The sequence below is a fragment of the Myxocyprinus asiaticus genome, chromosome 19, assembly GCF_019703515.2.
Source record: "Myxocyprinus asiaticus isolate MX2 ecotype Aquarium Trade chromosome 19, UBuf_Myxa_2, whole genome shotgun sequence".
Classification (NCBI taxonomy): domain Eukaryota; kingdom Metazoa; phylum Chordata; class Actinopteri; order Cypriniformes; family Catostomidae; genus Myxocyprinus; species Myxocyprinus asiaticus.
Genome location: NC_059362.1, coordinates 20,575,244 through 20,591,415, shown reverse-complemented (window position 1 = coordinate 20,591,415; position 16,172 = coordinate 20,575,244). Strand labels below are relative to the sequence as shown.

General features: G+C 37.8%; 2 protein-coding genes across 2 annotated transcripts in view; one reads left to right on the top strand and one right to left on the bottom strand.

Annotated features, from left to right (window-relative positions):
- LOC127409816 (rho-related GTP-binding protein RhoJ-like) overlaps positions 1 to 10,099 on the bottom strand; it is a 42,231-nt gene extending 32,132 nt beyond the window's left edge. Inside the window, exon 1 of the mRNA XM_051644654.1 lies at positions 9,502 to 10,099. Coding sequence (XP_051500614.1) covers positions 9,502 to 9,715 — 214 coding nt within the window. The 5' untranslated portion in view covers positions 9,716 to 10,099. The remainder of the gene's footprint in view (positions 1 to 9,501) is intronic.
- A 1,899-nt stretch (positions 10,100 to 11,998) lies between these two features.
- LOC127409783 (potassium voltage-gated channel subfamily H member 5-like) overlaps positions 11,999 to 16,172 on the top strand; it is a 154,516-nt gene continuing 150,342 nt past the window's right edge. Inside the window, exon 1 of the mRNA XM_051644603.1 lies at positions 11,999 to 12,102. Within this exon, the coding sequence (XP_051500563.1) occupies positions 12,030 to 12,102 (73 nt within the window). The 5' untranslated portion in view covers positions 11,999 to 12,029. The remainder of the gene's footprint in view (positions 12,103 to 16,172) is intronic.

Below are 16,172 nucleotides of genomic sequence, written 5' to 3'. Positions count from 1 at the left end.
CCAGACGAGCTGTTCCGAACCACTGAAACGAACGCAAAGAAATATTTTTTTGGCCAGATTTGGTTCTATACCTATTTGTTCTTCGAAGTATATCTGGGTCTTTACAATACTGTTCTTTTTAACTGCAAATGTTGTGTTTAACTGAAACCATAAGAATGACTTGAGCTGTGAACAACAGTGGGAAACTTTAAAGGTGCTGAAAGCGATTTTTTCATGGAAAGATATGCAAAAAATGTTCCTACTCACTGAGAGATATTACTGAAATAAGTGTTGTAAGATATTTCACCTGTCTCTTTGACAACTCTAGACTCTGTAACAGCAATCAAAAATGTGTCCACGGTTCACGGACAATGACGCTTTTTGCCTGTCAATAATTTTGCGCATTTTCATAGTATTGTAGTTGCAGCAAATTATTGAGGCATAATGCATTTTTATGCCATGTTGTTCATAACAACATCAGTTGAGGGCGCTATTTTGCAGCTGTTGTTTTTAACAACCGTTTCTGCTCTCAGTAAAGCTAATTTTGGTATCTTTGGATTTTGGGGTTTTGGAAAAAGTGGTTGTTTCTAATCCAACAGCTCAGTCTTGTGGAAGTAGAACGGCTGAAATTGCCATACAGCACCTTTAAGACTAACTTCTAGAAATTTAGACCTGCCTTGGTTTGGGTTTGGGAAATGTATGCATTTCTATCCGGTCAGAGTTTGCCCATATCTTTAAATCTTATTAAAAGCAGGTTTGAGAATTCTCACATTGGACCTCAAGACGAGTGTTTAGAATTGTAAAATGCACTGCTCCTTCCCTAACACCATATGGCAAGACTTAAATGGCCTATAGCTGTCTACCTTCTTTAGCCATTTAAAAAAGCATGTCAATATTCTGTTCCGCATACTATGCATAAACCACATGGAATTATCATTATTTTCTGATTTTGTTAAGAGTCTAGTGGGATGATTAGTAACCTCAAACACATTAGCAGGCACTGTGTCATGGAGTTTGTTTTGGACAAGGAAATTCTGATCCAGTGGGATTTATGGACGGAAACCATAGCCCCAGATTTCCTCGGGATGAGCTCTAGCTCCAATAGATTGTAATCACAATGGTTCTGGTGCAAAGAGATTTTACAGTGTAAATTCACTCTGTATCACTACAGTAAGTCTAGTCTCAGCCTCAGAGGGCACATCCACTTTACAGACTGTGTGATCCAGGGCTGGTACTAGGATGCAGTAGGTTCTCTCTTCATCTGACCGAGTTGGTCATTTCACCCTCTGACTGGGGGGGGCACAAGAAAAATCTAGGGGGGCAATGCCCCTCCTAGCCCCCCTTAGACCCAGCCATGGTCTGATCCATATCGTACACTAAAATGGCAAGAACTGGTAAAATCCACTCATTTTAATCTGATTGCCTGGCTTTAACACTTCCAGCGGTCAGGGTGTACAGGTTTTTTTCACACCGCAGGAAAAAAAAAAACGTTTTCTTTGCAAGTGTTCAGGGTGCTACAATAAGTCCTTCCAGAGACAGTATTAGGGTGAGGAGATGAACCATTCGTAAAAATAAATGGGAGAAATCGTAACACTCAATAGCTTCGCTTCCACTAACGAGGCCATACTACTGCATGCCAGGGCCAGTTGTGTTCTCACAGACACTTCCAGGGCTTCATCGTGCCTCCTCTGGGCTTTCTTGGGGTCAACAGCCAAGCACCTTTTCCCGGCAATAGCCCTTGGGCCAGTGTTGTAGTACTCGAGATCGGTCTTGTTCTCGAGACCACTTTTTGAAGGTCTCGGTCTCGTCTCAGAATCGACTGCATTTTTACTCGGTCTTGTCTCTGTCTCAGACAAAGAGGGCTCTGGATTTTATTTCAAGACTGGTCAAGACCACAACTGCGGGGGATATCACTAAATTGCCTGTGCATTGTCTGACTTATTTGTTAACATCATTACTGTGATTGGATGTAAAACTTCCTGCTTCAAATGCAAGCAATAACATGACTCATTTCAAATTTGAAATTGTTGTTACTGTTAACGGCTGTCACCCCTCCCCGCCCCCCTTCACACGCACTCCAAGAAAGTGAATGCGGGAAAAAGGAGAAGAAACTGTGGCTGTCTGAGAGATGTCAGACAAATCTTCTGTAATACAATTTGGCTACCTAAACCAGTGTTTCCCAACCACTGTGCCCACTAGTGTGCCGTGAAAGATTGTCAGGTGTGCCATGGAAAATTATCAAGTTCCTCAAAATAAATAAATACAGTTTTTTTCGGTATTTTAGTGAAGGCATAGAGACGGTAGAAGAGTTTTAAAGTTGCCAATTCAGTATATTTTGCATTACAAAGTATTTTATGCAACCAGTTTAAATATTTTGTCTATCATAACATTATTGTTCTAACAAACTCTAGTCTGCTATGATGCTTCATCATCACACTTGTAGGAAAAACATTCAGTCAATGAACCGAATAAATGAATAGAATACAACAGGTGCAAAGTTTTACTCAAAGACTAAAAGCTGTTTATTTGTGCACAGCATAGAGTTACAGATGTTATGAACAGATGTCGCTTACTTGTCGTGTTTCTCTCATGAAACATAAAAGGAATATGAGAAACTGTTACATACGATTACTAAAAGCAAATTCTCCTGTTTTAAACAAGTCCAAAAACACCGTGATACGATGTGTAGATTCTCTGTAATCTTCACAGAGTGAGCTTGACATCTGAACCGGTGAATGGAGGCCAGGCGGCTGCTCTCGGGTCCAAGTGCCTGCCGGATCCAACCTCTGTCAGTGCAACTTATGTGCTTTTTTCTCTCTATCAACAACGCGATTTTGACCCGGTGTGACTTATAGTCAGGTGCGACTTTATTTCTGGAAAATACAGAAAATAAATAAATAAAATTTAAAAATGTATTTGCTGTGCCGTTGCAAGAATTAATTTGCAAGAACAAATCTACAAATTGGAAAAGACACAAATTTGTTGGTTTTTCATTATCCAATTAGCGCTCTTGGTATCTGTGACCTCATTATACAGTGTACCTAAGTTACTTGCGTTTTTTTGCATAGCTGAATTTCAAACATTACGAGTTCACGCTACTAAGACAGACAGAAAACATAGACAAGTTTTGAAAAGGAAAACTATTGACAATGGTTTTGCAGGATAGTGGTGTGCCATGGGATTTTTTAATCGTAAAAAGTGTGCCGTGGCAGAAAAAAGGTTGGGAAACACTGACCTAAACCACAAAGAGTTCATCTGCAAAAAAGCGTCCAAAAGAAAACACACAGCAGTATGTAAATTCTGCAATGCAATGCTTACCGAGACAGCTGGGACCATGTCAAACTTTTATCGGCACTTAGAAAGGAAGCATAAAGAAAGGTAAGCTAAATGTAAGTGATGATAGCAAAGCTAGCTAGCTAACATTAGCAATCTGCCTTTTTCTGCGTTCCATTCAACTCGAAAAGTTGGATTTTCCAACTTCCTACTGGGAAAAGTGCAATGGAACGCCACTTGAAGTTGTAATTACCCAGGAAGATGTACAAAATAAGTGATAAACATTCACTTTTATTAAATAATATCGATAAATTCAATGTTCCTATATTACATGATATTAAAGCTTGTTTAACAAATGTTAGCAGAGTAGGTGTTCAAAACATGGTAAATTATACTCTCTTTTGATAATCGTACACCTGTAGCACAAATGCTAGCGTTGCAGATTGTTTATGAATTGGTTGTAAGGAGACATCTTTGGTGACAGTCAAACACCTGCTAAGCTAACGGGAGCATTGCAGTTTTGTTTCCTTTAACGTCAACTTCCGAGCATCTGGCATAGGAATGCCTTTAGTCGGAGATCAGAGATATCAAGTGGAATATCCCACATCCGATTTGAATGGAACGCAGTATCTGTACCTAAACTCATCTTCACCTCTCACCCAATGAGATTTAGCGAGTATTAGCTATACATATTAGCTACCTATGTATTTACTGTTTTTAGGGCGCTAGTTTCAGTTGCTTGCCAGCTATTTGCCACCTAGCTAGGTGTGCAAGCTACCTAATTTAGTTAACATATATTGAGGGATCTAGCTAAGGCAGTGTTAACTTTGTGAGAGATTGAGATACGTTTCTGCTTGTGATAAACAATGATGAGACAGGCCACATATAGCTATGTAGCTAATGTATATAAAATTACATTACATCAACATTAGCTAATGTCAGCTCCGACATAAACGCTACACGCCGCGGTAACACTCCCTCACTTGGGTGAGAGAGCTAGAGATGTGACAGCAGAGAGTGGAGAACGAGTAATGTGCCTCCACTTATATGAACATTTGTAATTTTAAATAGGCTGCTTTTCTTATGTTTCACATTCTCTGTTCTATTTTCTAGATTTAGCTATGTGGTTAGCAAATTGCACATATTTATACACAATATGTTGGTTCCAAAACAACAAAAAACTTACTATATTGTTTAAGATAGAAAAGTCAAGACTTAAGTACTGAATAACTGCATTTACATTTACATTTATTCATTTGGCAGACGCTTTTATCCAAAGCGACTTACGACTTAATTGTTTGATATATTCTGTACTTGATGGTTTCTAGGGGCAGAGTCATCCAGAAAACCTGATGTGATGCTTGCACAAAAACTTTATTGTTTTAGGTGGATGGTAAAACTTGGAAAAGGAGTGTTGAATAAAGACGGTTAAGTTGATTTCAGCTCCTTATAGTGTTTATTTGTATTTGTTTGCTCATAGAAAACAAAGGAAAATTCACACACATAAAATTCACCTCTGCAATGCCTTTTGATTAGTTTATCAAGGCATTTCTCTTGGTACACACACACACACACACACACACACATATATATGGCAATAAAAGGGGTGAATGAAGAGGAATCTTAATTTGTTTCTGTGGGTGTTTTTATGGGAATGTGGATCTTTCAGATCAATTTGAGGAGTGCCTATGGTTTGCATGTTCCACATTTTATCGTAAATGTGTCATGCAGTGTGGGACTCGCACTGGTCTGGTCTTGTCTTGACTTGGTCTCAACCCCTCAAAGGCTTGGTCTTGTCTCGTTCTCGATACACTCTGGTCTTGGTCTCGACTTGGTCTCGGTTTAGGTGGTCTTTACTACAACACTGCCTTGGGCCAAAGATGGCCAGCTGGGGATTGAGGTGGGATCAATGTCAAACGTGTAGTTTCACTGAGTCAGGACTAGCATTCCACCAAGCAAAGACCAAAATAAGCAAACAAACGGCAGCTTCAGTCACCACCATGTTCATTTCAAGGGAAAGTGAGTCTCCAGAGTCTGATATTTCTTGCTAGTGAAAGGTGTGTGATGTTGGCACCAGGGTGACATATTAAGAGTGGGTTTTAGGGCAGTGCTGCTGAGCTATTGGCCTGATGGTGGAAATGCATATTGATTTCGGTGTCATGGCTCAAGGTCTGAGGCTATAGACCCCGGCTGACCAGGGCTTGCACTGGCCCGATAGTGAAAACATAGCTATTATACCGGCAGTAGAAATGGAAGCCCTGCCTGTCATTTAAAAGAGTCAATTACCTTTTTGACAGCATTTTTTAGGACTTCCAAAGAAGAACTTGTTAGCTAGGTTTATGATATCTTTAAAAGACATTCAAAAGTTGTATTTGATGCAGTAACAATTAAACAAGCCAAAAAAAAAAAAAAAAGAAAAAAGAAAGAAATCAATATAATTGAGCAAATTGCTATCAATTAAGCCAGAATTCATTTGGAGAAGATACCTGGCCTCAGTTCTCTAATTACAGTATACCTCATTCTCCAACTCATCTTATAAAACAGAACAGATTTTAGGCTGATGCAACATTATGTTGCTTAAATTACAGTAGATAACAAATTTAAAAACTGAAATGCTATAGAATATTGCTTGAACATTGAAAAACTTATTTTCTCCTTGATTACATTATTTTCTTTGATAAAATCAAATCAAATTATAATTAAGATATTGATACATTCAATTACATTATTCAAAATAATTTTAATTTCCTGCTTCTTGGATTTGTCAAGCATTACACGGACCGTCAGTTCACTGTTTAACGATGCAATTTTGAAAATGTCAGCAAGAAAGAAGTATCTACAAAACATTCCTTTATAATTTCACTTGTATTCCATTATAACGATTTTTGACAATGTTTTCTATTACAAACTCTTCCATTACTGCTGGACCATGAATGGGATAAATGACAGTTTTTCATTTAAGACCAATTCTAGCATAGTAACACAGTAAAGCTTTCAGTGGCCTACAATGGGAGCTCTGTGCTCTTTAGCCTAGACGTTAAGACACTATGTGACAATTCGCTACTATATTATGATGCTGTGTCAAGGCCCTCTCCATGTGGAGACAGCAGTGAGGCCGAATCTGAATGTAAGCAATTGAATGTAAGCTCCCTGTTTTCACTTTGTCCTATTGTATGTACTGGATGAATATTGTCTCTATTCTCTCTTACTCTCCCTTATCTAAGGCCATGTCCACACTAATACATTTTCATTTCTTTTCTCTACGTTTTGGCCTTCCGTACACACTAAGAATGCATTTTTGACAGTGAAAACTGAGCTTTTCGAAAACACTCTCCCAAGTGAATACATTTGAAAATGCCATCTTCGCGTTGTAGTGTGGGCAGGGAAAATGGAGATATCTGAAAACCAGAGGTGCAAAAACCATATATGCGAAGTATTCAATGCATGGGGTGCCAGCACAACCGTTATAAGGGGCACGAAAGACTGACGCACCTGCTGAAAACTATGACGTATTTGTTGTTATATGACGCAGTCGTGTGATCCATTCAACACAAAACAATCAAGATGGCAGCCAATGTTGTAGCCGTGTTGTTGTGCCTGATGTAACTTTGATAGCGTTGTTAAAGAGATAAATGTTACTTTGTACAATCTTCACATTACATTCCTTCAAAGTAAACAGGTAGTTTACTCGGAATTACTGTCCAGCGCCAGAACACGAGGAACGTTGCTTTTCAGACCATACTGTACATGAAATGGCGATTTTTCATTTTGCATTTGCGCAGTAAGGGTATTTAAGAGATATCATACATTTCAGTGTGGACAAGCAACTTTTGGAAAAGGCTTGAAAATGGCAGTGTGGATGGAGAGTGTTTTAGAAAATGAAAATGCTGTTTTTTTCACCCCATTTGGAATGCCCAATTCCCAGTGCGCTTTTAAGTCCTCGTAGTGATACACCTCAATCCGGGTGGCAAAGGATGAATCCCAGTTGCCTCCGCGTCTGAGACCATCAACCCGCGCATCTTATCACATGGCTTGTTGAGCGCGTTGCCACGGAGACATAGCGCGTGTGGAGGCTTCACGCCACCCACCGCGGTATCCGCGCTCAACTCACCACACGCCCCACCGAGAGCGAACCACATTATAGCGACCATGAGGAGGTTACCCCATGTGACTCTACCTTCCCTAGCAACCGGGCCAATTTGGTTGCTTAGGAGACCTGGCTGGAGTCACTCAGTACGCCCTGGGATTCAAACTAGCAAACTCCAGGGGTGGTAGCCAGCGTCTTTTACCACTGAGCTACCCAGGCCCCTATGAAAATGCTGTTTTTAAATGTATCCGGATTAATGTGGACGTAGCCTAAGTCTCTTATTGCTTATATTTGAGTATTTGTACACTCTACAAGGTGTAGATGGTTGTACTAGACAAAAGAAGGACCTAAGTATATTTCTACTTGCATTTTCTGCAAATTATGACTACCCACCTCCAAAAAGTCTTTAAGTGCTTCTAACTTTTACATACCATGACTAAATTTGATCTCCTTAAAAACTGTAAGTTAACAAGTTGCTCCAGACAGGCCTTTCCTGCCTGATTGTCTCCTTTAAAATGTCTGTTCCGTTACAGTGACAACAGCATCAACTTACTGTCCTCTGGATGACCTCCTCATCATAACACATCAGCTTATTCATCCAAAAGAGTTGTGCGTGACTCAGAATCACACTTCCTGAAAAATTTTCCATCTCATTTAGCTCCCAAGAGTTTAGGAGTTGAAGTTTTACTCACTACTTAAATTAATTTTGTCTGTGAGCCTGCACTGGCCAGCTGGGGAAAATTACAACACAGGATACTATTAAAAACTCATAAAAAAGGAAAGAACGTGTTCTTCTTTTTGGCACACCCCCAATAAACATTCCACATTCGATCATATGGCTCATTAGAAAGAAAAGTGCCATCGAAAATCTTTTGACAACACCCACTTTAAGGCTTCCAACTTATAAAAGCTTTCATGAGTGAAAGAGCCATAAGGAGTATTTTGTGTTTGATAGTCTTTGTTAGTTCACATGAGCTCTTTCTTTTCAGGGTAGTGTAAACAAAAGCAATTTTTTGTCTGAAAATATTTAGTTTATTCACTCTCAAGCCACTGCGGCATCATTAATCATCTAAAGACACAGCTGAAGAGAGATTTTGCTTCAAAGAAAAACATTTAAATATGAAATTATGGCACACAACTCTCTCCTCTCTCTATATTCTGTAAGAAATTATGAACTTGTTTCTCTGTTAATAACACCAATGTAAAATGTTAAAATGTTTGAGGCCACACTCAAATTTTTAAACCATATATTGCATCAGGAAAAAAGCAAACATCTACTTTAATGTAGCTCTCAATACATTCAAGTATACATTAAGAGTTTCGAATTTAGTTTAAAAAGTATTAAGAATTGAATTCACTGAATGAGATTGACCTTGAAATGACCCTGAATTTTAATGTTAGGCATCTTCTAACTCACGTCAAAGGCATTCCCTTCAGACTAATTTAAGTTTTCAGAGGTGTAGTTTTAAAGGTTCTTTGTTTAGGAAAACTTTGTATTTGTGAAGGAAATGTCCTGGTGTTCTCACAAAGCCATATTCAATCTCAGAGGATGTTAGAGCTGACCTTGGCTCCTCTGTGTAATTAGGAGCTGACACTGACAGGATTCTCAGAACATTCATGTGATATGGTAGAGGGGCTTTCCTTGTAGAGAAATCACAGCCTTTATGCTTTTGTGTGAATCAATACGTGTGAGTCAAAGAGAGAGAGAGCAGGAGAGAGTGAGAAAAAAAAAAGAAAAGAAAAACTGAACTCATGGCAATTTATTTGTAACCATTAACCACTGTGGCTCTGCAAAGATATGATGCCTACTCAGATTGACAGATTCCTTGTGATCAACAGGTTGCGGCACTCATGAGTTGATGCACAGCTCGCGACTCTCAGATTTTAATACTTTCCGAACCTTTGTGTTTTATGACGATAATTAAGGACGACAATTAAACCATTCTGAAATTAATTTCGTTAACCGACCTGTCTACCCTTTAGTCTGTCGGGCCTCAGTCCTCGGTCTGGCAGTCGAATACATCTCCACTTTCAGACGGCTATTCTTGGGACCGTCCCCTACCCGAATGTAGTGGGGGGTGGTAGACAAGGGTTATGTGGACATAACTGTACTTCATAAAAAGAGAATCCGTTTAAGTGCAATGATCTGAAACCCATCTTACCTGCATAATGATCAAATACAGTTGGTACATATTCCTCAGGAAAAGCATCATTTGCGTAACTCATCAGCAAACAGGTTTTCCCCACCGCTCCATCGCCGACTACAACACATTTCAACATCTTTTTGGCCGTAGTATGAAGAGATTCGCTGTTACCGCCTCCATCCTCAACCATGTCGACTGCATTCTGCCTACTTTTCGAGCTAAGAGTAGGCATGATAATTTGATAAGTCCAGAAACTATACTCCTTAGTCGACAGAAAACGGGAAATATCTTAATCCTTGAAACCTTAAACTTGGTTTTGCCAATATAAACACTCGATTTTACGTGTCTCGTGTCGTACGCTGCCCAGTCGAATCCGTCAAGTAGGTGACCCACGCTTTAGTTCGCGCTTCCAGAACAAACCGGCGCCATAGACAACCGTTTCTTGAAAACTTACTACAACTCCTACAACTTGCATCCCGTTATTTTACATTTTCCATCGTCTCTGTGGCCACGGATTAATCCCCCGGTACTCCAAGCAGCTTTCCACGTTCGCCCCTAAGCGGCAACGCTTCGTAAGTGTCAGGAAATCATTGGTTTCCTTGCGAAATCCATATTAGGCAGGAGTGTGTTGGGAACAATAGGGGCTCTGTCCACAGCTAGGGAACTTCAGCAGCACAGAAGGGGAGGGAAGACTCTCTAACAGCATTTCCTAAAATGTGGCGCCACAGAGGAGATGGATGACTTCAGGTGGATCACAGAAATGTCATTAATTAATTAATTCATTCATTCTTTCATCCATCCATTCTTTCATTCATCCATCCATCCATTTTATTCATCCATCCATCCATTTTATTCATTCATCCATCCATTCTTTCTTGCATTCATTCATCCATCCATACTTTCATTCATTCATTCATCCATCCATTCTTTCATTCATTCATTCATCCATCCATTCTTTCTTGCATTCATTCATCCATCCATTCTTTCATCCATCCATCCATTCATTCATCCATCTATTCTTTTATCCATTCATCCATCCATTATTTTTCATTCATTCATTCATCCATTATTTTTCATTCATTCATCCATCTATTCTTTCATCCATTCATCCATCCATTATTTCATTCATTCGTCCATCCATACATTCTTTCATTCATCCATTCATTCATTTATTCATTCGTTAATTCTTTTTAATTCTTTCATAAATCTTTTTATGATAATTGCATATTTATATAAGTTTACTATCACATTATGTCAATTTTTTGTTTATTGCAAGACAAATCAGTACAGTATTTTTACAACTGATTACTTCTATGTTCTGTGCAACAATGGTGAATTATCAGTATCTCATATGAGTGTAAACACAAATATTTTACATGTTATTTCTTAATCAAGGTGGTGCTGATGTGTCAGTGATTGACTTGATTTACATTTGACATTGCTATTTGATGAAGAAACAACATGGAAGTAAACTATAGCAAGTGTAACACATGAACAGTATGATATGATTATTGTCATTTGGGTGTACAACTAAATTTATGAAAGTTGTGCATCTATTTGACTCAAAAAGTGCCTGATATAATACATATGTGTAGGTTATGTGTAGTTTTTGTTATGTGTTGCTTAATATGTGCTCGACAGCCAGCTGTGTGAATCCTGTTCTAGATTTGTTGCATCATCTCTTTAAAATATGAAAAATAAAACACCAAAATCTATCAGAATTTATTCTATTATTTTCTAATTGCCTCGAAAATATTTTGAAAATGTTACACTTTCTATGCATTTTATAAATCCATTTGTGATAGATAAGTGCCGAGTCTCTAAAGACCCGAGTATGTAATAGTGTTTGGTGAAATACACATGCATTTAAGGGTTAATAGCAAATACTCATATTCTCTTAAAATCTGTATTCACGTGATGATCAAACAAGCTCTGCAAAAAGTTTTAACAAGGTTAATTAATGTAGGCTGTGAAATGTTGTAGCATGGACATTGAAGTTTCATTTAAAAAAAAAAAAAAAAACATTAAAAAAATGTTCACGACGGATACCGAAAAGATAACCATAAAGAGGATGTAAACGTTGTGCATTGCGCGTAAATATCCCTTTTCTTTCTGAACTGTAACATTCCGAAGCTACTTGGAGAAAATGTTTCATTTTAGTCGTTTTGCGCTCACAAAGGCCATTCTCTTCATTCACAGTAGCCTTAAAACTCTGGCGGGGTTTCCATATTTGTAAATCGCGCGCAGTAGGCACCATCTGTTCCATGTCACTATCTCCATGGCACCGGGCATCACGCTAGAGATTCCAGTGCCAGTCAAATTTGATTGGTAGAGCGCGCAAGTGCGCAGGCGTATTCATACCAGGGGAGTACGGAGCCTGCAGAACTGTGAGTGCTCCGTGGTACAAAGGACCCTACCAGTCAGGCACGGTGCAGCGTTACCATGGTCTTCTCCATCCCCTCGATAGATGCCCATTGCGCCTGTTTCACTTTAACGACCAGCTTCCACCAAGTCCGCGAGCCTGACCGACGCTGCCCGGCCGCAGAATGCACGGGGGAAAAAGGGGACTGGTGGCACCACAGAACACTTTTTTGGAAAATATTGTCCGTCGCTCAAGTGGTAAGTAAAATGATCGCTTTCTTCAGATTGCAGTTCTCGATAAAGCAAAGGGGGAAATGTGTATCCGATGAGGAAACGTTTGCCTCATCTTTTTTTTTTTTTACTCTTATGTTTAAATGAGTTAATTCTCTCTCGCATTCCTATGTCTTTATGTCTGAATAGAAATGGTTATGAGTTTGTTTTCAACTTTCAAAGTGTAAATCAGAAGTTTAGATAGGTATATGCTTAAAAGTGAAGTCTTTTCGTCCAGAAAAAAGGAAAACAATTATTTTTGGTCCAATCTGATCAAATGTCGTTGTAGTTTACTACAGAATGCGTAAAGTCACTTCTTCGTATTGTTCTTTACTGAATGTGTTCATAATAGCAATGCTATTAATGTCAGTGTTCGTTGGCAGCAGGATGCCAAAGCTTAATAACGAATTTAAACAAACAGTGAGCCCAATATGATCGCTGCATTAATAATATTAAAAATAATTCGCCATTGTTCATATTGCTCATTCACTCTCAAACATCCCCAACGCTTTTATTGCTGTTCATTCTCAGCATCTAATAAGTGCATAAGAATTTGGTTAAATGTGACATCTACAACCTACACTCAGGACGCATCGCACATGGGGAAACATTTATTTGCGTCAAACTGACATTAGTGAAGAGTGCGTGGATTTGATGTAAACCAGCATCTGCCACTGAGTGACCCAATATGTCAATTCACCGTCCAATAAACAACCATTCAGCGTAGTTATGTGCAGCTTTCAAAAGTGGTAAATTGAAACTTGATTGTAGGCTTTCATATTTTTTATAACCAGTTATTGTTTGTAATCACCTTTCAGCGGTCTATATTTTCGCATTTCGTTTAGATTCGTTCATCGATGTAATGAAATAATCAGTTACGTAATTCAATTAATTAAACAGTATTATTATATTATTATTATATTGTTGTCACTTTGGAAAATGAGAGCGTGTCGACAGATTGTCTTTCATTCAAACGACCAAAGAGGATGTGGCATCATCCTGGATTAATTTACTTGTTTATTTCTCAGTTGTTTTTAATCATAAAGTTAAGAAAAATAAAAATGATTAAACAACTGAGAAATGGGTATGTAGATAAACCCATGATGATGAATCTACCATGGGTTTCGAATGGGTGTGTAAGAAAAGGACCTCACCAGCAGAGGTCACACATGATTACTGGAACTAAACCTGTTTATTCAATTCCTTCTGCAATCTTACACGTCTGTCTCTCTCTCTCTCTCTCTCTCTCTCTCTCTCTCTCTCTCTCTCTCTCTCTCTCTCTCACACACACACACACACACACACACTGTAAATACTAATAGTAATCTCAAATTAAAAAAATATAAAAAATAGTTTACTCAATGTTAAGTTTCCACTATTCTTACTAGTTTTAATTTAGTTACCGTTACTCTCTAAATCATAAAGTTGTCATTAATAAAACATTTAAGTGGTCCTAATTAAACATTGTCACATTTTGGAATCATATCTCAAATACATAAGTTCTTTAAACATTAGCTTAGAGTACAACAAACTCAAAATTACCAAGTACAAAATTGCGGCTGTGTGGAATACCCATAAACTCTTACGCTTGAATAAATGATGTTTGTTTGGTCAAAACAATGGAACATATGCAGTAAAATAATCGTTTTATAATTAAAAAATTATTTAATTTTTAGTATTTAGTTTGAATTCTTATGACTATTGTTGCTGTTTTCTTGTAGCTGGTTGATAATTTAGATTTTTGTGAAGTCACCATGAGGGTAATTAGTGTTACCTCTGATGAACTTAGAACCTGTTAAGGTTAAATAATTTTTCTTTACTCAATTGTATTTAACAAAAGTGCAAATATATGTGCACTAAGAAGTACTGAGTAGAGTCAAGTGTGCTATATGGCTAAACTGAAGTCCAGTCATAATTTCCTTTACACTGTATAATACATGTTATAATCCAATTTAAATAATTAAGTCAAAACAACAATACTTTAATCATAGATGAGTTAAACTTACTTGTAACTAGTTAATGTAAATTAAAAAGTAAAGTTCAGTTTACTTGAGCCAAATGAGTATGTTTGCTTAGAAAATGCATGCGAACCGATTGCCTTGAAAAATTTAAGTAAGGTCAACTAATTAGATTTTACAGTATACACACTTAATGCATATAAGTTTAAGGCATAAATTTGGGTGTTTTGTGTCTGGTCTTTGAGACCAGAGAGTAATATCTGAGCTTTATGTGTGTGTGCTCTTTCATGCGGTGCCTTATGACATGACATTTGCCATAGGCAGCTCTCTGACCTCTGTGAGTTTCTTGATTTCCCACATTAGTCTTTTTCAAATCTGAGAGTATTCTGATGAGTTCGTAGCTTTTAAAGGGAAAGGTATGCTGATCCTAAAGGACTCCATTCTCACCACAATATTTGTTATAAATCCTAATCACAGTCAATGTATTGGAGACATTCAGAGTTTTATTTGTGGTTAATTGGCAAATTAGTGAACACTGTGTGACTTTTAGAATAAACGGAGAGAGATTCAGTGGCAGTCTTGGCAGCTTAGTACAGTTTAAAGATTACCCACTATCTACAGAGGTAGTAGATGTCTTTTATTGTCTGTTTATGAAGTTTAATGTTGTATGTGAAGGATGGTACACTAAAAAAGGATTTTGCAGTTTGTTCAGTTTACTTCATTAAAATGATCTAAGGCAACACAATTCTAGAACCTTTTTTCACAACTTAATTTCATTGTGTTTTATCCAATTAAATTTGTAAAATTGAAGTTTACTTAATCCATTTGAGTTTGGACTACATTAATACTTTTTATAGTATTGATTAAACTGGGCAGGGGATTTCCATTTCCCAGCATGATTTGCATGAGACTGGATGGGGTGAACAAATGTTGAAATTAAGTTTTATTTTATGCATTTTTGAACAAGATGGGAATAGGAGGATATTTGTTTAAAAATGTGTTTAATGTTCTGTTATATTGGTGTTTAAAAAGAGTGTCTGTTAGGCTGGAGTTTTGGGGGTTACCACTGTGGTGAAGATTGGAGCTTGTGCTTAGGTTGAGGATGGACTTTAACTCTCAGGTGATATTTGATTTGAGTGGTACTTAGCTCTATAAGCAATTGCTATCAAATTGACAATGCAACAATTTCCTTACACTTGTTTGCATGGCAAAAAGTAATGATTAATAACATAAAGTTGGACCAATGTTAGAAAATTAATTAAATTAAACATATGTAAATTTTGTTTGATGAACCTAATAAAGTTGTGTTAAAACTACTAAACTACATTTATTTGACCTTATCCAACTAAATTACACTCAATGACCACTTTATTAGAAACAGCTGTACACCTACATATTCATGCTATCATCTAATCAACCAATCAAGTGGCAGTAGTGCAGTGCATAAAATCAGGCAGATACGGGTCAGGAGGTTCAGTTAATTTTCACATCAACCATCATAATGGGGAAAAAATGTGATCTCAGTGATTTCGACCGTGGCATCATTGTTGGTGCCAGATGGGCTGGTTTGAGTATTTCTGTAACTGCTGATCTCCTGATGAACAGGGCGTAGTATACTCAACAATTTTGTTGAGAATTATGTCATAGGCAAAAATTATCCAGTCTCTGTAGTGAGTTTTCATGTGTTGGTGGCGAAGCTCTTTGTAGTAAGTTTGACTTTTGGGTAATCGATAACAGCAGGGGTTTTCAATGGTTGGGAAAATTAAATGACTTCAAAAGTAAAGTAACTTTTGGCACTGAGGACAGCAATCCCACCTCTATAGTAAATAAGGTGGACAATTCAAAGGGTTTATTGCAGATATTAATTTGGTTAGATGTGGCAGCATACAGTTATATATTTTTTTAATTAGATTTTATTTTATTAGTTGTAGTAGAATTGTTTTAAGTAGGAAATTCTATCCACTCTTGTACTCCTTTTTCTACGTCTTTAGAACTGCTCATTTGCATGTGGGGCTTATGCAAGGTACTGTACCACAGCTCTTCTGAGCATAGCGGCACTCAGCCATCCTCATCATGCTCTTTTGTAACGCTCGTCATAGT